The sequence below is a fragment of the Triticum aestivum genome, chromosome 3B, assembly GCF_018294505.1.
Source record: "Triticum aestivum cultivar Chinese Spring chromosome 3B, IWGSC CS RefSeq v2.1, whole genome shotgun sequence".
NCBI lineage: Eukaryota > Viridiplantae > Streptophyta > Magnoliopsida > Poales > Poaceae > Triticum > Triticum aestivum.
The window spans coordinates 10461786-10484077 of NC_057801.1; the positions used below are offsets into that span (position 1 = coordinate 10461786).

At 49.9% G+C, this 22292-nt stretch overlaps 1 protein-coding gene across 1 annotated transcript; it reads left to right on the forward strand.

Moving 5' to 3' along the window:
* Nucleotides 1-868: 868 nt before the first annotated feature.
* On the forward strand, nucleotides 869-4772 carry LOC123064291 (phenylalanine ammonia-lyase-like). The gene is made up of 2 exons (XM_044487799.1): nucleotides 869-1233; nucleotides 3068-4772. Exons 1-2 carry the CDS (start codon nucleotides 869-871, stop codon nucleotides 4770-4772), a joined length of 2070 nt encoding a protein of 689 aa, XP_044343734.1.
* Nucleotides 4773-22292: the final 17520 nt, after the last annotated feature.

Sequence of the window (22292 nt, forward strand, 5' to 3'; positions counted from 1 at the left end):
CGGTGCCAACCTTCTGTAGTTTAAAGGAGTTTTTGTACCTTGTGTAATTTGAGGACTTGGTGTTGATGTTTCCATTGTTGTTACAGCGTGTGTGTATTCTCCGATGGATGTTTTCATTATGATTGAAAGTTTACTATTTGACCGGACAATCCGGCTGGTTGGTGAGGTACAGTTTTTTATATTCTACTGAAAAGGGATATTACTGACTGGTCACCACCCGGTCAGTTATCACTGACCCGAGCTACTTTTTTCCCCATGGATACAGCAAATATTGACGTATCAGAATCATATAAGAGCAACGTCAAGAACGGATACAATCCTGAGCTACAGAAGATGAGATGACACACCCTGTAGTAGTGCCAAGCATGATTGATTGCATTGATTTTTTTGTCTTGTGAAACGAGACAAAAACCACTATAGTATTCTGCTACAGCAGGCCAGCCACAACGTCGACGTGGTCAAACTCGCCAAGTAAACAATTTTTTAGCGTTGACGTGGTCAAACTCGCCAAGTGACATGCATGGGTGCTAAATCCCTGGTTTGCTCCGAGACTCCAACAAGGCCCTGCCAAAACCATGCAAAGTGAAACCCACTATGCATGTAACTAAACTAAGACAAGAGACCAGAATCTGAAAAGCATTTAGTCTAGATTTAGGAAGTAATGTTCAGCATATAGCTCTTAGAGAATTAGTCCGGCGGCAACCACATGGCGTCCACCACCTGAAGGTGCGTGCACGGTGACGTACCTCACCCCATCCTACCATTATTTAAGCATCACATCTGCCATTGTTCCCTCCAAGACAAGAGCTCGGTTCATCATCCTCTATCCTCAATCAATCAAAACCATCATTGTCCTTCCGACGTAGCAATGGCGAGCAACGGGCTCATCGCCGAGAAGGACCCGCTTTCCTGGGGCGCTGCGGCGGCCGAGCTCACCGGCAGCCACCTCGACGAGGTCAAGCGCATGGTGGCGCACTTCCGCCAGCCTGTTGTCAGGATCGTGGGCGCCGGCCTCAGCGTCGGCCAGGTGGCTGCCGTCGCCCTGGCAAAGGATGGTTCGAACGTCACCGTGAAGCTCGCCGACGAGGCGCGTCCCCGCGTCAAGGCCTGCAGCGAGTGGATCCTGGACTCCGTGGCCAACGGCGGCGACATCTACGGCGTCACCACAGGCTTCGGCGGCACCTCCCACCGTCGCACCAAGGACGGGCAAGGCCTCCAAGTTGAGCTCGTCAGGTACAAGTCACCTCCTACAAAATTTTGCATCTCCACATCTCAACGTCGTGTGGATTGGTTCCTCTGCCAAGGCGGGCAGGGTATGCATGCTATTATTTCTCTTTTGACGGCGTGTGCCTGCTAATTTAATTTAATTTAGTGGAGCACAAGAGGTTTATACGTCCACACACACAAAAGATAGAGCTCTGCCGTCCTAAATCAAAAAGAGTCGTTAGATTGTCTTTGTGTGATGGCTAATATTATTATTAGCTCTCGCTGATATAAGATCATATGAGAGGCCATTAATGATTGTGTAGGGCTAATACGGAATTTTTACTTCCCCGCATAAGAAAATAATTTAAATTCAAATAAGCAAAAGGTCTATCAGTTCAAATTAATGTTATATATGTGTATTTTAATCTTTGTTTGGCCCCAAGGAGGTGGTTTTTGTGTTTGTGTGTGTGTTGTGTGTGTGTGTGTGTGTGTGTGTGTGTGTGTGTGTGTGTGTGTGTGTGTGTGTGTGTTCTAGCAGTAGAACAAATGATGTTACTTATTAATTACATCACATGACCAAAAAAAATATCCATATATGCTACTGTTAAGTATTTATGTGGGTTATGTGTACATCACATGGTATTTTTCTTCTGCATCCGCATAATGTGGTATGATGAATTAAGTAAAATCATAATTTGAGATGTAATATACACATGTATGAGATATTTTACTTTGAGTAGACATTCATAGCCACACTTTTTATTGCCATATGTACTTCTTTACTATCTCGCACTAGGTGATGTAGTTAAATAACAAGCAGAGGGCAAGATTCAAACCATGCATGGAGCTCATGTGTCTTCTATTCCCTATAAACCAATTCAGTTTGTTTGTTGTTGTAGAAGATATACTTTCGAGTAATATACCTCTGCTCTATTATACATAGTTCATACTTGATTTGTCACAAGTCAAATTATATAAAACGTGATCAAATTTGTAGAGAATAATGTGAACACTTTCAATACCAAATATATATGATATGAAAATATATTCCATGATGAACATAATGGCATTGATTTGGTATTATATATGCTGATATTCTTTTTTTTGTACAAACTGGTCAAAATTTGTAAAGTTTGACTTAAACAAAACTAATATGTGTTACATCATAAACCAGATAGAGTATTATCATAGTTGGGCAACATGTAGTCACTAATATTAGTACGGTTAGAAGGAAGTATCTAATAAAGTAAACAGTATGCCAGCACAGTCAAATTGATATTTCTGTTGAGCATAGTTGGACAACATGTAGCGGCAATCCATTACTAAGCACAGGCTCATCTACTCCTGATGCACATTAAATTCATAAAAATAGCAAAAAATGTTAAGATGCTGAAGCGCGCTTGGTGCTTGTAAAATTTCATTGTCAACATAGGCTCTAAATCACCACGTATGGAAAATCACAGAATGATCCTAGGTCCATACGAACCCTAATTCGTATTTTTATGCTCTAACATATTTCAGAACAGTTGTACATGGATATATTGAAACTTGTCCATGTAATTTTTTGTAAAAGGACATTATAATATACGAGCCTTGCAAACTTTATAAAACGGAACAATTTACGGATGTCATATACATTGTAGCAACTTTGGCCCGTACCTTCCTTTTTTTGCACAGCTCGTGAGCAGTCATGTTTTTTTTGTATGAAAATTGACAAGGCTAAATTTGATGAAACGTTCTTCCAAATTATAAAAAGTAGGTCCATGTGTACGAAAACTCCAGATTTATGTGTAACAAATAAAGTTGCAGGACTTAAACTAGTCTGTTGCCCGGCCGGCATTGACCATATTCTTCCTTGCAGGCATCTCATTGCTGGTATATTTGGCATTGGAAGCAACCACGAGCTGCCATCAGAGGTTACACGGGCGTCCATGCTCGTTCGCATCAACACCCTCCTCCAAGGCTATTCTGGCATCCGTTTTGAGATCCTCGAGGCCATCACAAAGCTCATCAACAAAGGAGTACACCCCAGGATTCCCCTCCGAGGCAGCATCACCGCGAGCGGCGACGTTGTCCCACTTGCTTACATCGCCGGTGTCCTTACCGGACGCCCCAACGCGCAGGCAGTTACCAATGACGGTAGGATGGTGAATGCCGCCGAGGCACTGAAGATCGCCGGGATAGATGGTGGCTTCTTCAAGCTGAACCCCAAGGAGGGGCGTGCAATTGTAAATGGCACGGCGGTGGGTTCTGCCCTCGCAGCCATGGTGTTGTTTGACTGCAACGTCCTGGCTGTCCTATCTGAGATTTTGGCCGCGATGTTTTGTGAGGTAATGTACGGCAAATTGGAGTACACCGACCACCTGATCCACAAGCTGAAACATCACCCTGGCTCGATCGAGGCTGCGGCTATCATGGAGCACATTCTGGTTGGTAGCTCATTCATGGTCCATGCCAAGATGGTGAATGCTATGGACCCACTCCTCAAGCCAAAGCAGGACAGGTATGCACTCCGTACCGCGCCTCAGTGGCTTGGCCCGCAGATTGAGGTCATTCGGGCAGCTACCAAGTCTATCGAGCGTGAGGTGAACTCTGTCAATGACAACCCGGTCATCGACGTCAAACGTGGCAAAGCACTCCATTGTGGTAATTTCCAGGGGACACCCATCGGTGTGTCCATGGACAATACTCGTCTTGCCATTGCTAACATTGGTAAACTCATGTTCGCGCAGTTCTCAGAACTTGTGAATGAGTTCTACAACAATGGGCTGACGTCAAACCTGGCTGGCAGTCGCAACCCAAGCTTGGACTATGGTCTCAAAGGCATCGAGATTGCCATGGCCTCCTACTGCTCTGAGCTCCAATACCTTGCCAACCCAGTGACCACCCATGTCCAGAGCGCGGAGCAACACAACCAGGGGGTGAACTCACTCGGCCTTATCTCGGCCAGGAAGACTGCAGAAGCGGTGGATATTCTGAAACTCATGTCCTCCACGTACATGGTGGCGCTTTGCCAGGCCGTCGACCTCCGCCACCTCGAGAGGAATATCAAGATCAACGTCAACAGATGTGTGGCAGAAGTTGCCAAGAAGGTGCTCAATGCCCCCAACATCGAGGAGATTCTCATGGCGGCCACCGACCGCGTGGACGTGTTCAGCTACGCCGACGACCCCTGCAGCACCAACTACCCCCTAATGCACAAGCTACGCAGCGTGCTCCTCGAGCATGCTCTGTCCAGCAGGGGTAACGATGAGGAGGTGTTGTCCAAGATCAGTAAGTTGGAGGAGGAGCTGGGATCGACACTGCCACGGGAGATCGAGGCCGCACGCGTCGCCGTGGAGAAGGGCACCACACCCATCCCGAACATGATCAAGGGGAGCAGGTCATTCCCGCTCTACCAATTTGTTCGCGAGGAACTCGGTTGTGTGTTTCTGACTGGGGAGAAGCTTCTCGCGCCCGGCGAAGAGTGTGACAAGGTGTTCGTGGGGATCATCCAGGGCAAGCTCATCGACCCCATGCTCGAGTGCCTCAAGGAGTGGAATGGTGAGCCTCTGCCCATCAACTAACTGCACACGTCTGGCCCGTTCTATCTCCATACGTGTCCCTGTCTGAATAACTGAACAATAATACTATTGTTCATGTGTTTTTAGATCATTGCATGTGTGTAAGTGTACTTTGTTTTTCATTTGGACGGAATTTGTATCCTATCATTTTGTAACAAGTGTACATTTGTGCAAAATGTGTCTTTTGTCTGTTGTGGAACACCTGCGCATATTGCACCTAGCCAAAACAAGTCACACAACCCAGGAGCAACCAATTCAGGCCCTGTTTGGTTCATAAGTCTTAGAACTTTTTTTAGTCCCAAATTATAAGTTATAAGTCCCCAAAAAATTCCTACCTGTTTGGTTCCTCGGACTTAACATGGACTAAAAGACCATATTAAGACTATAAGTCCCTATGAGACTCTCCTCGAGAGTCTTATTTTATAAGTCCCAAATGCCCACTTTAAATCCCTATAAATCCCTTTTGTTTGGTTTAGATTGGACTTAAAAGGACTTTTTTAAGTCCCTACACCAATAAGTCCCTCTAACCAAACACCCTCTCAGGGGTATCCAAAACGAAACGAGGCGCAGTGGACACTTTTCCTGCGCTGAGCCTCTAGCGCTGCCGTGTGGCGCATTTCTACGCCGCCATATGGCGTGAGATGTGCGCTTCTTGTCTTGGAGCAGTTTTTTCTTAGGATTTTTTTGTTTGTCCTCTTTTGGGGTATCATTTTTCACCTTTTTTTCGGTACAACCCCCTAGACACATCAACGGTCCAGATCGTCCTATACCACTTCGCCTAAAAACTTAAACAAGGGCAGGATGGTCATTCCCCCTCCACCTAGCCCCGGCCGCCCCCGCGCCATACCCGCGTGGCCTGGCGACGTACATCCTCCCGCGGTGTAGATGGCGGTCTTTTTTTCGTTGGCATAGACGGCGGTTTCTTTTACGCAGGGGATACGTACGTGTACGTGCGTCAGTGGTCAAAGTGCGTCGGTTGTCACCATGCGTCGGTTGGTCAATCGTGGCGCGTCGCCCGGTGGGAACACATCATGGCGCGTGGACTGGGCCCCGGCAACCCGTCCCGTTGACAAGCGCCCCGCCGCCCTGTCTCGTCTGTCCCCTCGACTGTCGCGCCACCGCCCTCGACTGCCGCCCCGCCGCCCTCGACTGCCGCCCCGTCCCTCCCCTCAACTGCCGCCCCGCCGCCCAGTCCCATCACCTCCCGTTCGCATTAACACCGTCCACCCACCCCCACTCCCCTGTCGCGACATGTGCCGCCAGCTCCGCTTCCCTTTGCCCGCCTATAAAAAGCACCCCGTCCGCCCGTCGCCGCTTGCATCACTTCTTCCCCCACCCCTCCTCACGTCCACCTACGAAAAGCCCGCCGGTGACATGGCTTTCCACCGCGGCAGCAGCTCCGGCACCGTCGGCGACGACGGCCCGAGCACGTAGCCGTCTAGCCTGGGCACACCGGAGACAGAGGAGTTGTTCCCGTACGGGCTCCTCGTGCCACCGGGTTGCCACCTTCCGCACGACTGGAAGATCGACAAAGACGGCTACCCAATGCGCGGGCCCGGCACGACCCCGGAGGAGAAGCGGACGCACGCCGGCGGTTGCTACAACATCCTCGGCCAGCACGCGTTTTGGGACGACAAGGAGTACGACGCCGTCATCGGCGCGTCCCGGCTGGCGGAGTCCGGCGTCACGCCCGACCTCACCGACGACTGTCACCGCCTTCTTGCCCCTCCCGCGCCTCCCCGCATATGTCGAGATGCTCGCGGCCGTCGGGCCCCTGCACCACCCGCGTCGGCGCTCGCCGATCCCCCCACCCCGCCGGAGGTGGAAATGCCGCCGGAGCAGGTTGTTTTTTGGGAGGACGGCGATCCCGAAGATATGTTGGGCTACCTCGTTGCACTGCGGGCATCAGCGGTGGCATCGGTGGCGGCTGCTGCTGCGAGGGATGCCGCCGAGCAGGCGGCAGCGATCTAGGCATCGGCGGCGATTCCGCCTGTGGTGCCGCTGGCGGCGGAGGCCCCGGACGAGGATGAGGACGACATCGACTGGGACCGCTTAGCCTGGGTGAGCGACGACGACGATGATGGCGGTGACGGCCAGGACGTCATTGATCTCCTGGGTAGGGACGACGAGGACGAGGAGTAGTTTTTTTAGTCGTTCTAAGTATGAACTATGTATGAACTCGTGTATGTCTCGATGAACTCATTTATGTTTGGATGAAGTCGTTTAAGTTTAAATGAAGTTATTTAAGTTTGGATGAAGTATGTAAAATATATCTATGTTCAATGAAATTAAAATGAAAATAGTTAGTTTGTTTGAATGTTTGTTATTTGTTACGTGTAAGATATTGTTGGTTTAGTATGGTAATACCGTGAATGAGAATATATTCAAAATTACGAAAAAATATTTTTTTAATAGCGAGAAAAAAGTCGTCGGTCCGGGAAGAAATATTTAGCAACGATGAAAGCATGCGAATGGCACACACCAATACAACATTTGGCATGGCGTGTGCAGACTCACCCGGGGATCCCACACCAAAAATAAACAAAATCCGACAACAAACACAACTTTTGCCAGTGGTTTCACGGAATGCACCCAACTTTTGCCAGCAGTTTCACGGAATGCACCCAACTTTTGCCAGTGCGTGTGGGGCCCCACCCAGGTACCCCACGCCAAAAATGAACGAAATTCGACAACAAACACATGTTGCGTCATGTCCGGGCAGTATTTTAGGGTTTTCAGCCCGAAAATTCGTAGCAAATCCAAACAGCCTCGAAACGCGACAAAATTTGTCGTGCGTGCTATGCATGGTCATTGTAGCACGTGGACAAAATGCGCTCCTTTGGTGGATTCAAAGGAGAGACGCACGACCGAGTGTCCATTCCCTCCATACCAAAACCACCGCCTTCCACAGGAAGTAGCCGAGCGCTCTCACGGAATCTACCCAACTTTTGGCAGAGCATGTGGGGCCCCACCCCGGTACCCCACGCCAAAAATGAACGAAATCCGACAATGAACACAAGTTGCGTCAGGTTTGGGCAGTATTTTAGGGGTTTTCGGCCCGAAAAATCATAGAAAATCCATACAACCTGGAAACGCGACAAACTTTGTCGTGCGTGCTGCGCGTGGTCATTGTAACATGTGAAAAAAGCTCCTTTGGCGGATGGGAATGAGAGACGCACGACCGAGTATCCATTCCATCCATACTGAAACCACCGCCTTCCACATGAAGTACCCAAGCACTTTCACGGAATCTACCCAACTTTTGGCAGGGCGTGTGGGGCCCCAACCTGGCACCTCATGTCAAAATGAACGAAATCCGACAACGAACGGACATTGCGTCACGTCCGGGCAGTATTTTAGGGGTTTTCGGCACGAAAAATCATAGAAAATCCATACAGCCCCGAAACGCGACAAAATTTGTTGTGCGTGCTGCGCATGGTCATTGTAGCACGTGGAAAAAATGAGCTCCTTTGGCGGATGCGAATGAGAGATGCACGACCGAGTGTCCATTCCCTCCATACCGAAACCACCGCCTTCCACATGAAGTACCCGAGTGTTGGAAATATGCCCTAGAGGCAATAATAAAATGGTTATTATTATATTTCCTTGTTCATGATAATTGTCTATTGTTCATGCTATAATTGTATTAACCGAAAACCGTGTTTCATGTGTGAATACATAGACCACAACATGTCCCTAGTGAGCCTCTAATTAACTAGCTCGTTGATCAACAGATGGTCATGGTTTCCTGTCTATGGATATTGGATGTCATTGATAACGAGATCACATCATTAGAAGAATGATGTGATGGACAAGACCCAATACTAAGCATAACACAAGATCGTGTAGTTTGTTTGCTAAAGCTTTTCTAATGTCAAGTATCATTTCCTTAGACCATGAGATTGTGTAACACCCGGATACCGTAAGAGTGCTTTGGATGTACCAAACGTCACAATGTAACTGGGTGACTATAAAGGTGCACTGCAGGTATCTCCGAAAGTGTCTGTTGGGTTGGCACCAATCGAGACTGGAATTTGTCACTCCGTATGACGGAGAGGTATCTCTGGGCCCACTCGGTAATGCATCATCATAATGAGCTCAATGTGACTAAGTAGTTAGTCACGGGATCATGCATTATGGAACGAGTAAAGTGACTTGCCGGTAACAAGATTGAACGAGGTATTGGGATACCGACGATTGAATCTCGGGTAAGTAACGTACCGATTGACAAAGGGAATTGTATACGGGATTACTTGAATCCTCGACATCGTGGTTCATCCAATGAGATTATCGTGGAACATGTGGGAGCCAACATGGGTATCCAGATCCCGCTGTTGGTTATTGACCGGAGAGCTGTCTCGGTCATGTCTGCGTGATTCCCGAACCCGTAGGGTCTACACACGTAAGGTTCGATGACGCTAGGGTTATTAGGAAGATTTGTATGTGATTACCGAATGTTGTTCGGAGTCCTGGATGAGATCCCAGAGATCACGAGGAGTTCCGGAGGTGAAGATTTACATATGGGAAGTTGTCATACGGTCACCGGAAATATTCGAGGGCTTACCGGTATTCTACCGGGGCCACCGGAGGGGTTCCGTGGGTCCACCGGGAGGGGCCACCTGTCTTGGAGGGCCTCATGGGCTATAGAGGGAAGGGAACCATCCCCAAGAGGGCTGAGCGCCACCCCCCTAGGGCCCATGCGCCTAGGGTTGGGGGGAACCCTAGGGGGGGGCGTCACCTTGTTTGGGGGGCAAGCCCCCTCCCGCCTTGGCCGCCCCCCCTCTAGATCCCATCTAGAGGGGCCGGCCCCACTTCCCCCTTCTCCTATAAATAGAGGAGCGGGGGGAGGGCTGCAGCACCACATCCAAGGTGCAGCCCCTCCCCTCCCCAACACCTCTCCTCCTCCGCGCGAGCTTGGCGAAGCCCTGCCGGAGAGCTGCCACTCCATCACCACCACGCCGTCGTGCTACTATTGGAGCCTTCTTCCTCAACCTCTCCCTCGTCCTCGCTGGATCAAGGCGCGGGAGACGTCACCGGGCTGCATGTGTGTTGAATGCGAAGGTGCCATTGTTCGGCGCTAAGATCGGAATCTACCATGATCTGAATCGCTTCGAGTACGACTCCTTCATCCATGTTCTTGTAACGCTTTCGTCTCGCGATCTTCAATGGTATGAAGATGCACTCCCCTCTCTCTCATTGCTAGTTACTCCATAGATTGATCTTGGTGATGCGCAGAATTTTTTTAATTTCTGCAACGATCCCCAACAGTGGTATCAGAGCTAGGTCTATGCATAGTTTCTATGCACGAGTAGAACACAAGTTTGTTGTGGGCATCGATTTTGTCAATTTACTTGTCACTACCAGTCTTATCTTGTTTCGATGGCATCATGGGATGAAGCGGCCCGGACCGACCTTACACATATGCTTACGTGAGACAGGTTCCACCGACTGACATGCACTAGTTGCATAAGGTGGCTAGCGGGTGTCTGTCTCTCCCACTTTAGTCGGATCGGATTCGATGACAAAGGTCCTTATGAAGGGTAAATAGCAATTGACATATCACGTTGTGGTTTTTGCGTAGATAAGAAACGTTCTTGCTTGAAACCTATAGCAGCCACGTAAAAACTTGCAACAACAATTAGAGGACGTCTAACATGTTTTTGCAGCATATGTCGTGTAATGTGATATGGCCAAAAAGGATGTGATGAATGAAATATATGTGATGTATGAGATTGATCATGTTCTTGTACTAGGAATCACGACTTGCATGTCGATGAATATGACAACCGGCAGGAGCCATAGGAGTTGTCTTTATTTATTGTATGACCCGTGTGTCACTGAATAACATCATGTAATTACTTTACTTCATTGCTAAACCATTAGCCATAGTAGTAGAAGTAATAGTTGGCGAGACAACTTCATGGAGACACGATGATGGAGATCATGGTGTCATGCCGGTGACAATGATGATCATGGCGCCCCGAAGATGGAGATCAAAAGGAGCAAAATGATATTGGCCATATCATGTCACTTTTTGATTGCATGAGATGTTTATCATGTTTTTGCATCTTATTTTCTTAGAACGATGGTAGTAAATAAGATGATCCCTCATAATAATTTCAAGAAAGTGTTTCCCCTAACTGTGCGCCGTTGTGAAAGTTCGTTGTTTCGAAGCACCACGTGATGATCGGGTGTGATAGATTCTAACATTCACATACAACGGGTGTAAGCCAAATTTACACATGCAAAACACTTAGGTTGACTTGACGAGCCTAGCATGTATAGACATGGCCTCGGAACACAAGAGACCGAAAGGTCGAACATGAGTCGTGTAGAAGATACGATCAACATGAAGAAGTTCACCAATGATGACTAGTCCGCCTCACGTGATGATCGGACATGACCTAGTTGACTCGGATCATGTATCACTTAGATGACAAGAGGGATATCTATCTGAGTGGGAGATCATTAAATAATTTGATTAGATGAACTTAAATATCATGAACTTAGTCTAAAACTTTTGCAAAATGTCTTGTAGATCAAATGGCCCACGCTCATGTCAACCTCAACTTCAACGCGTTCCTAGAGAAAACCAAGCTGAAAGATGATGGTAGCAACTATACGGACTGCGTCCGGAACTTGAGGATCATTGTCGGTGTCAAGACCGGTGGATCTCGGGTAGGGGCCCCCGAACTATGCGTCTAGGCGGATGGTAACAGGAGACAAGGGACACTATGTTTTTACCCAGGTTCGGGCCCTCTCGATGGAGGTAAAACCCTACTCCTGCTTGATTAATATTGATGATATGGGTAGTACAAGAGTAGATCTACCACGAGATCAGAGAGGCTAAACCCTAGAAGCTAGCCTATGGTATGATTGTTGTTCGTCCTACAGACTAAAACCCTCCGGTTTATATAGACACCAGAGAGGGCTAGGGTTACACAGAGTTGGTTACAATGGGAGGAGATCTACATATCAAATCGCCAAGCTTGCCTTCCGCGCCAAGGAAAGTCCTATCCGGACACGGGACGAAGTCTTCAATCTTGTATCTTCATAGTGCGGGAGTCCGGCCAAAGGTCATAGTCCGGCCATCCGGACACCCCCTAATCCAGAACTCCCTTAGTAGCCCCTGAACCAGGCTTCAATGACGACGAGTCCGGCGCGCAAATTGTCTTTGACATTGCAAGGCGGGTTCCTCCTCTGAATACCTCATAGAAGATGTTGAACACAAGGATAGTGTCCGGCTCTGCAAAATAGTTTCCACATACCACTGTAGAGAGAATAGTATTCGCACAAATCTAATCTGCTGACGTATTCCGTAGCGTGACATCATGCCACAGCCAAGCCTTTATTTGAATCTTTTTACTGTCCCACCTCAGCGTGTTTAGCGAGGCGGTTTCCTTGGCACGTCTTGTCAAAGCAGAGATCGTGTCCCCTCATTCTGGGATTCTCATCAATACGGGCATGGGTAACCCAACCGCGCCATTGATCGCGGCGCTTGGGAGATAAGCGAGTTTTACTTGGCTGGTGGGGGCACATAATTTCGGCCGCCCATATAAGGGGATAAGAATCCATCCTTTCCATCTACGCCTTCCTCCTCCGCTTATCTATTCCTGCGCACTCAAGCTCCAGCGCCCAAGTACGCACTTCCCACCTCAACCTTCTCCAATCATGTCCGGAGCGGGAGGCAGGTGGATGGCCTCCTCCGTTACGGATGGGCAAATCAAGAAGCTGAGGAAAGCCGGATACTTGTCCAACGACATCGCGCACCGGCTCCCAGATGAGGGGCAACTCAGCCCCACCCCCAGGCCCCATGAGAGGGTCGTGTTTCTCCCCCATTTCCTCCGCGGACTGGGCTTTCCTCTTCACCCTTTTGTCCGAGGGATCATGTTCTACTACGGCCTGGATTTCCACGATCTGGTCCCGAACTTCATCCTCAACATCTCGACGTTTATCGTCGTGTGCGAGGTCTTCCTCCACATCCAGCCCCACTTCGGCTTATGGCTGAAGACCTTCAATGTCAAGCCGAAGGTTGTGGGCGGCCGGCAAGCGGAGTGCGGAGGCGCCATGTTGGGCAAGATGCCCAACGTCACCTGGCTCGAGGGCTCCTTTGTGGAAACCATCAAAGGGTGACAATCGGGGTGGTTCTACATCACCGAGCCGCGTGACCCTGAATGGGCAGCGGCCCCCGAATTCCAATCTGGCATCCCCACACGGCTCACCTCCTGGAAAGAGATGGGCCTGTCGTGGGGTAATCCGGAAGAGGTGACCGGACTCCAAACCTGCGTCCAAAACTTGGTGGACAAGAAGGTTAAGCTTGTTAACACAGTCCAGGTCATGCTCTTCCGCCGGATCCTCCCGTGTCAATGACGGGCTTTCAACTTGTGGGAGTTCGACCCGGCTCAGCACCAAACTTTGTCCAGGCTCTTCAACACAACGCATGAAGATGCCTGGAAGGTGCTATTCAAGAGCTCAGAGGTTCCCCCACCCATTACCGAGGATCGCAGATTCTGCGCAAAGCGCCAAGCCAGCGTGGTAAGCTCGTTTTACCCTTTACAGGATACTCGTTTTCCATAGTTTGATTCTATGTGGGATCTAAGCTCCCGCTCCTTTGACAGGACTAGAAGAAGACGTCCGGACAGTTTAACTATCCGGATCCTTTGCCCGAAGGCCCAGCTGATGCATGCTTGATGAAGCTACTGGCCCCGGCACCTCACGTGGTGCCGGAGAAGAAGGCCAAGAAGAAGGCCACGGGAACTCGAAAGAGCTCCCGGTGCCTGGTGGTGTCGGACTCATCACCCGACGACCCCAAAGCGCACTCCTCCTCTGAAGACGAGGAGGAGGAAGAAGAAGCCTCTCCCCCTCTAGCGGGGGGAGGAATAGAAAGAAAGGCCGCCCCAACTGAGGAGGCCGGAGGGTCCAAGAAGGGGAAGACCCTTCTTCCGGACTACGCCTCCGACGTCGACACCGACGGAGAGGAGTGGCCATCCAGGGCCAAGCCCCTGGCCAAATCGTAAGTATCCGGATACCAGAATAGTTCATGGCGTTCCTTTATTTGCACAGTACCTTCTGACACCGAATATAATCATGCAGTCTGCCCAAGGCTCAGCTCGACGATTCGTCGAGCGGCTCCCTGGATTCGTCGGATGTGAATAGTCTTTCACTCCCGACGGCTACCCCCCCCCCCCCGCCCTATGGACGATGCCGAGGTGGAGTCCCAAAAGGGGCTAAACCAGGAGGAGGTGGTCCTGGAGGCGCCGCAAGGCGACCTCCCGGACTCCAGGACCAAAGGGGATAAAACCCCGGAGGGATCTAAGTCCGGCCCTGGGACGGACACCGCACCGAAACCTTCAGTGGCTCCGGAGTCCGGCAGGCGGCCCCCTCGCAAGAAGGGCAAGCCTACAACACCGGAGGCCTCCGTCCAACCATAGGCGCCGGACAATTTGCTGGAGGTGCTTAACGGCGCCTCCATCGACGAGGAACACCACACTGTTATGAGTGCGGTGATCTAGAAGGTTCAGTCCGCCAAGAGCAGGTTGACAAAAGCCTGTGCTAGCCTTCTAATAGGCTTTGAGGTATGTATTTAAAACATATAAAAATGTTACTGCATAGACAGTAGCCCCTGATGCTCAGTTTGGTGTTCGGAAAGAAAAGCTGGACTGAGGATCTAAAAAGATATACGCAGGAGTCTAACATAAATATGTCAATATGGGAATGCAGGCTGCGCTGCTGACCTCTACCGCACTGACTGTGGAGGTCGATGTATTGAAGCAGAGCCTCAACCGGTCCAAGAACGAGCTCGGCCATGCCAAGAAGCAGCTCAAGGACAAGGAAGGTAGGTAGTACCTTATGTAAGTATATAAAAATACCTAGTTGCAAATACTTACAGGACCAACGTGAATGTTACAGGGGCCACAACCGAGGTGGCGGCCCTGAAGGAAGCGTTGTCCAAGGCCAAAGACAATGCGGCCGTGGAGCGCAATGAGCGAGAAAAGCAGGAGGCGCAGGTGGCGGAGGTGCGGCAAGAGCTTGATGCTCTTGTGAAAAAACACGAGAGTTTAGAGCTTGACTCAAAGACTTGAGAGTCTGAGCTTGCCTCGGCACTGGAAAGCGCCAAATCTGCCAAGGCCGAGGCCCAAAAGGCCCTCCAGGAAATTGAGGCGATGAAAAAGATAGCGGCGGGTAAGGCATTATTTATGCAAAGCAAGCATGTGAAAGTAAATTACCTATTACTAACCCGAGTCCGTAGCTCTCAAGGAGCATTCGCAGATCTGCCCCGCAGTGTATCTGCCGCCGCCGCATTCTACCGGGCCGAGGAGGGGAGCTCGATGGAGAAGGTGTTCTGGTCCCAGTATGCTGAGGCCGGACACCCGGTGCCCCTGAGCGACCAGCTGAAGCAGCTAGTCGAGCTCCATAAGGCAGCCGAACAGGCCATGAAGGGCCTTATAGGCCGGCTGTGGCCATGGGAGGCCATGCCTGGGAGCTACTTTGGGCTAGTGCGGCGGCTGGTGGATGCCTGTCCATGGCTTGAAGTCATCAAGCGCTCCATATGCATCGAAGGCGCACGTAGGGCCCTTGCCCGTGCCAAAGTGCACTGGGGCAAGCTGGATGCTGAGAAGCTGGTGAAGGATGGGCCACCGGAGGGGAAGGAGCATCGCAAGCCCAAGATGTACTATGAGGGCGTCCTGAAGGGTGTCCGCCTTGTGGCGAACGAATGTTCCAAGGATTTAATTTTTGAGTAAACTCGCTTATGTTTGTCCTGTGCACTAAAAACTTGTTCATATGCGCTAAGCAACGCTTTTTGAATTTAAAATATTACTTTCTGTGCGGCCGTTTATTAAATCTAAGAGATGCAAGTCGTCGGCTTCTGCCCCCATGCCACGAGTGCTGGGGTGTTCGGGATAAACCTGAGCGCTCTTGTTCCCATTCTTGGGTCCTTCAAGGGAGGCGCTCAGCACAACGAACAAGGCAATCAGACTTATAATGCTTTATCACTCTCACTTAGCCATAGAATTCTATAATTTTAAATTTCAGCGAAGCCCCTAGTATTCGGAAGACCGAGTTCGGGGCGCTATCTACGCCTAGGCCGGATAAATCCAGCTCCTCGCTCTAAGCGGCATAAGTCTTTAGGGACTCGAAAAACCTCTCGAACAGCGACCGGTCTCTCGCCCTATCATGACGGTCAGTTTTAGCTTTCTCTACTGAGGTGTTAACCCAGCTCAACTGGGGCACAATCGCAGTAGTTCTCCCAGTGCTACCTTAGCCAATATAGCGGAACGTAAGGTACCAAAACATGGGAGCCGGGCAAACCCAACTATTGACCCAAGACATGATTCGGAGCCAATGCATATAATGCTATAAGTTTGGGGTGCCGCACTCATGAGAGTGTTCGATCTTCTCACACCGTATTCTGGGGTGCTTAAGCCCCTGGTGCATTGGCCGTACCAAAGTGTACGGTTGCATAATGTCATGACTAAACATATTTACATGGAAAATGAATGCAATAATAGACAAGAGCTATGTATTGTTTATTAAAGGGCTGCTATGAAAGCAGAACGATACAAAATAGTGCGATAAGCAAGAGATGGGATTTTTTAACATGTCCCCCTCTAGGGGCAAGCTGCGAGACTTTAAGTAAGACAGGTATTTAGCTCGTTATAGAGGCCACCTGGACTTTCGACGTGGCTTGCTATCTCCCTGGCTGTTGCATCGTGTTTTCGGCGAGTGTACTACCAGACAGGCCTTCCGAAGAGTGGAGTCCTGAAAATAAGAAAAGAGAAATGACAAAATCGGGAGCCCCTAGTGCGGTTGAGCCACATTCTGGGCATGCCGTGGTTGTGCCCCTCCCCTTATGCCCATGGTATTTCCAAAGCGTAATTATGTACGCGTGGTACTGGTTTCGCAATCTCGCGAGGGATGGGGTAGGGGCCGCACTGCTATGCTTGCTCGAAACGTGCCAGAAGGTCTTGTTGTAGGTTACTCCGGGCGCGCTTGACGGTGTTCGGACGTTTAACAGCTGGACTGGAGAATTGCCTTGAGAGGCTACTTTGTACTTCCACCGCGAGGGCCGCCGTGTGCTCCTCTGTTCGGAGAGAGCGTTCAGTGTTTCCATTGACCGTAATGACTCCTCGAGGGCCTGGCATCTTGAGCTTGAGGTATGCATAGTGCGGCACCGCATTGAACTTTGCAAATGCGGTTCTCCCGAGCAGGGCGTGATAGCCACTTCAGAACGGGACTATATCGAAGATTAACTCCTTGCTTCGGAAATTATCCGGGGATCCGAAGACCACTTCGAGTGTAACTGAGCCTGTACAGCTGGCTTCTACACCTGGTATGACGCCTTTAAAGGTTGTCTTTGTGGGTTTAATCCTTGAGTGATCTATGCCCATTTTTCGCACTGTATCCTGATAAAGTAGGTTCAGGCTTCTGCCGCCGTCCATGAGGACTCTAGTGAGGTCAAATCCGTCAATGATTGGGTCTAGAACCAATACGGTGAATCAGCCGTGACGAATGCTAGTGGGGTGGTCCCTTCGATCAAAAGTGATCGGGCAGGAGGACCATTGGTTGAACTTTGGGGCGACTGGCTCCAACGCATATACGTCCCTGAGCGCACGCTTCTGTTCCCTTTTGGGGATGTGGGTTGCGTATATCATGTTCACCGTCCGCACTTGTGGGGGGAAGCCCTTCTGTCCTCTGTTGTTCGGCGGCCGGGGCTCCTCCTCGTCATCGCTATGCAGCCCCTTGTCTCTATTTTCGGCACTTAACTTGCCTGCCTGCTTGAACACCCAACAATCCCTGTTGGTGTGATTGGCTGGTTGTTCGGGGGTGCCGTGTATCTGGCACGAGCGATCGAGTATCCGGTCTAAACTGGATGGGTCCGGAGTGTTTCTTTTGAATGGCCTTTTCCGCTGACCGGGTTTAGAGCCTCTGAATCCGGCATTAACTACCGTATCCTCAGTATTGTTGCTGTTAATGCAGCGCTTGTGCTTGTTGCGACGTGACCTGCCATTGTTGTCCTTGGTATCTGAATTACCAGGGCTCTTGGTCATGTTATTACTACGAGCTAGCCAACTGTCTTCTCCCGTGCAAAAGCGGGTCATGAGTGTTGTGAGGGCTGCCATAGATTTCGGCTTTTCCTGTCCAAGGTGCCGGGCAAGCCATTCGTCACAGATGTTATGTTTGAAGGCTGCGAGGGCCTCTGCGTCCGGACAGTCAACTATTTGATTTTTCTTGGTTAGGAACCGTGTCTAGAATTGTCTGGCCGATTCCTCTGGCTGCTGAATTATGTGGCTTAGGTCATCGGCGTCTGGTGGTCGCACATTAGTGCCCTGGAAGTTGTCAAGGAATGTGGATTCCAGGTCCTCCCAGCAACCAATTGACTCTGCTGGCAAGCTGTTAAGCCAATGCCGAGCTGGTCCTTTAAGCTTGAGTGGGAGGTATTTGATAGCGTGTAGATCATCACCACGGGCCATGTGGATATGAAGGAGATAATCCTCGATACATACCGCAGGATCTGTTGTGCTATCGTATGATTCGATGTTTATGGGTTTAAAACCCTCGGGGATTTGATGATCCATTACTTCATCTGTGAAGCATAGTGGGTGTGCGACGCCTCTGTACTGGGCTATATCACGACGTAGCTCGGATGACCTTTGTCTGTTGTGTTCGGCCTGGCCGTATTTGCCGTATCCGGCGTGACGGTTATCGTCACGTGTCGTGGGGCGCCCACGCGATCCGTAGATCGATCTTGTTTGCCTGGCCTTGTCCTCCAATATGTCTCGCAGGTCTGGCATGTTTCCCCGTGCCTTGGTACTTTTTGAGCGGCGCCGGGGTGCAGCTTGAGTTGAGGGCCGAAAGGCCTCTCTATCGCGGCCACGGGGTGGCCGATCGACCGCATCATACGCTGGTGATGTAGGTTTAGTTGCTTCCTCCTCTAGTTGGGGTAGCAGCCTGCGCTTTGGGTAGCTCTTGGAGGGGCGTTCGAGTTTATACTCTTCAGCAGCGAGGACTTCCGTCCATCTGTAGGCTAGCAAGTCTTGGTCAGCTCTAAGATGCTGCTATTTTTTCTTGAGGCTGCTTGCCGTGGCCACAGGCCTACGTTTTAAACGCTCTTGTTCGACAGGATCCTCAGGCATGACAAATTCGTCGTCGTCGAGGCTTGCCTCGTCTTCGGAGGAAGGAATATAATTGTCGTCCTCGACCTCTCTGTCTGCCACTCTGTCATGAGGGCTGGCTTCCCCATCCTCCTGTGCCGAATCCTGCTAGAGGGGGTTGTCTTCGGCACTGTCCGGGGTGTTATTGTCTCCAGTGCCGGAATCACCGTTTTTGGTGTGGCGGGATTTAGAGCGGCGCCACTGACGCTGACACTTAGGCTGTTTCTTGGAGGGGTCATCCTCCATTGTTCCATCACCATCCCCTTCTTTTGGGGTGTCCACCATGTATATGTCGTATGATGAGGTGGCTTTCCAGTGCCCTATAGGCGCTGGTTCTTGGTCGTCTCCTTCATCGGTGTCCATACCATCGATGTCTTCGGAGTCGAAGTTGAGCATGTCGGTTAAATCATCGACAGTGGCTACGAAGTGGGTGGTGGGTGGGTTTCGAATTTCTTCGTCGTCCGCATCCCAACCTTGCTGACCATAGTCCGGCCAGGACTCTCCTGATAAAGAGAGAGAATTTAGTGAATTCAGGATGTCGCCAAAGGGCGAGTGTTGAAAGATGTCCGCGGCGGTGAACTCCATGATCATAGCGCAATTAGGTTCGATCGGGAGGGGTGCGGAATATTCGGAGTCCGGAAAGGAGTCCGGCACCTTGGAGTCACGAGCTCCGCGAAAAACGAGATTGGTGTTCAGCTCGATCGCCGTAGAGATTGCAGCCCCCGAGGCGGCGTCTAGCCACCCGTCCTCGACCGGCGCAGTCGGCTCTGAGCTAAGGGTCGGAGCAGACACCTGAGCGGCGCTCTGGGCACTGTCCGATGGCAGAGCTAGATCATGCCCATCGTGACAGTGCGGCGCGCTCGGCTGTGGCTCGAATCCGTCGAAGATCAAGTCTCCGCGGATGTCAGCTGTGTAGTTTAAACTTCTAAATCTGACCTGATGGCCAGGGGCGTAGCTTTCGATCTACTCCAGATGGCCAAGTGAATTGGCCCGCAATGCAAAGCCGCCGAATACGAAGATCTGTCCGGGGAGAAAAGTCTCACCTTGGACCGCGTCGTGGTTGATGATCAAAGAAGCCATCGGGCCTAAAGGCGACGACACAGAGGAACTCTCAATGAAAGCACCAATGTCGGTGTCAAAACCGGCGGATCTCGGGTTGGGGGTCCCGAACTATGCGTCTAGGCGGATGGTAACAGGATACAAGGGACACTCTGTTTTTACCCAGGTTCAGGCCTTCTCGATGGAGGTAAAACCCTACTCCTTCTTGATTAATATTGACGATATGGGTAGTACAAGAGTAGATCTACCACGAGATCAGAGAGGCTAAACCCTAGAAGCTAGCCTATGGTATGATTGTTGTTCGTCCTACGGAGTAAAACCCTCCGGTTTATATAGACACCAGAGAGGGCTAGGGTTACACAGAGTCGGTTACAATGGGAGGAGATCTACATATCGTATCGCCAAGCTTGCCTTCCACGCCAAGGAAAGTCATATCCGGACATGGGACGCAGTCTTCAATCTTGTATCTTCATAGTCCAGGAGTCCGGCCAAAGGTCATAGTTCGGCCATCCGGACACCCCCTAATCCAGGACTCCCTCAATCATCCTCATAGCTGCCAAGAAAGCATATGTCCTTGAAGCACTGCTAGGTGAAGCACCCGTCCCGGCGAATCCAGATGTTATGAATGCCTGGCAGTCGCGTGTTGATGATTACTCCCTAGTTTAGTGCGGCATACTTTACAGCTTAGAACCGGGGCTCCAAAAATGTTTTGAGCAGCACAGAGCATATGAGATGTTCCAAGAGCTGAAAATGGTTTTCCAAGCTCATGCCCGGGTCGAGAGATATGAAGTCTCCGACAAGTTCTACAGTTGTAAGATGGAGGAGAATAGTTCTGTCAGCAAGCACATACTCAAAATGTCTGGGTTGCACAACCGCTTGTCTCAGCTGGACATTAACCTCCCGATGAGGTGGTCATTGACAGAATCCTTCAGTCACTCCCACCTAGCTACAAGAGCTTTGTTATGAACTACAATATGCAGGGGATGGTGAAAACCATTCCTGAGGTATTTTCAATGCTGAAATCAGCGGAGGTGGAGATCAAAAAGGAACATCAAGTGTTGATGGTCAATAAAACCACTAGTTTCAAGAAAGGCAAGGGTAAGAAAAACTTCAAGAAGGACGGCAAGGGAGTTGCCGTGCCCGGTAAGCCAGTTGCCGGGAAGAAGCCAAAGCATGGACCCAAACCTGAGACTGAGTGCTTTTATTGCAAGGGAAACGGTCACTGGAAGCAGAACTGCCCCAAGTACTTAGCGGATAAGAAGGACGGCAACACCAAAGGTATATGTGATATACATGTTATTGATGTGTACCTTACCAGTACTCGTAGTAGCTCCTGGGTATTTGATACCGGTGCGGTTGCTCATATTTGTAACTCAAAACAGGAGCTGCGGAATAAGCGGAGACAGGCAAATGACGAGGTGACAATGCGCGTCGGGAATGGTTCCAAGGTCGATGTGATCACCGTCGGCATGCTACCTCTACATTTACCTACGGGATTAGTTTTAAACCTCAATAATTGTTATTTAGTGCCAGCTTTGAGCATGAACATTGTATCTGGATCTCGTTTAATACGAGATGGCTACTCATTTAAATCCAAGAATAATGGTCGTTCTATTTATTTGAGAGATATGTTTTATGGTCATGCCCCGCTGGTCAATGGTTTATTCTTAATGAATCTCGAACGTGATGTTACACATATTCATAGTATGAATACCAAAAGATGTAAGATTGATAATGATACTCCCACATACCTGTGGCACTGCCGCCTTGGTCACATTGGTGTCAAATGTATGAAGAAGCTCCATGCAGATGGACTTTTGGAGTCTCTTGATTACGAATCAGTTCACACGTGCGAACCATGCCTCATGGGCAAAATGACCAAGACTCCGTTCTCCTGAACAATGGAGCGAGCAACCAACTTATTGGAAATTATACATACTAATGTGTGTTGTCCAATGAGCGTTGAGGCTCGTGGTGGATATCGTTATGTTCTCACCCTCACTGATGACTTAAGTAGATATGGGTATGTCTACTTAATGAAACACAAGTCTGAGACCTTTGAAAAGTTCAAGGAATTTCAGAATGAGGTAGAGATCAACGTGACAGAAAAATAAAGTTCTTACGATCAGATCGTGGGGGAGAATATTTAAGTCACGAGTTTGGTACGCACTTAAGGAAATGTGGAATTGTTTCACAACTCACGCTGCCTGGAACACCTCAGCGTAACAGTGTGTCCGAACGTCATAATTGCACTCTATTGGATATGGTGCGGTCTGTGATGTCTCTTACCGATTTACCGCTATCATTTTGG

Excerpts from the sequence above, each read along its gene's own strand:
- LOC123064291 (XM_044487799.1), top strand. The coding sequence starts at position 869 with ATGGCGAGCAACGGGCTCATCGCCGAGAAGGACCCGCTTTCCTGGGGC. Across the intron at positions 1,234-3,067 it reads CTCCAAGTTGAGCTCGTCAG|GCATCTCATTGCTGGTATAT; the intron begins GTACAAGTCACC and ends TCTTCCTTGCAG.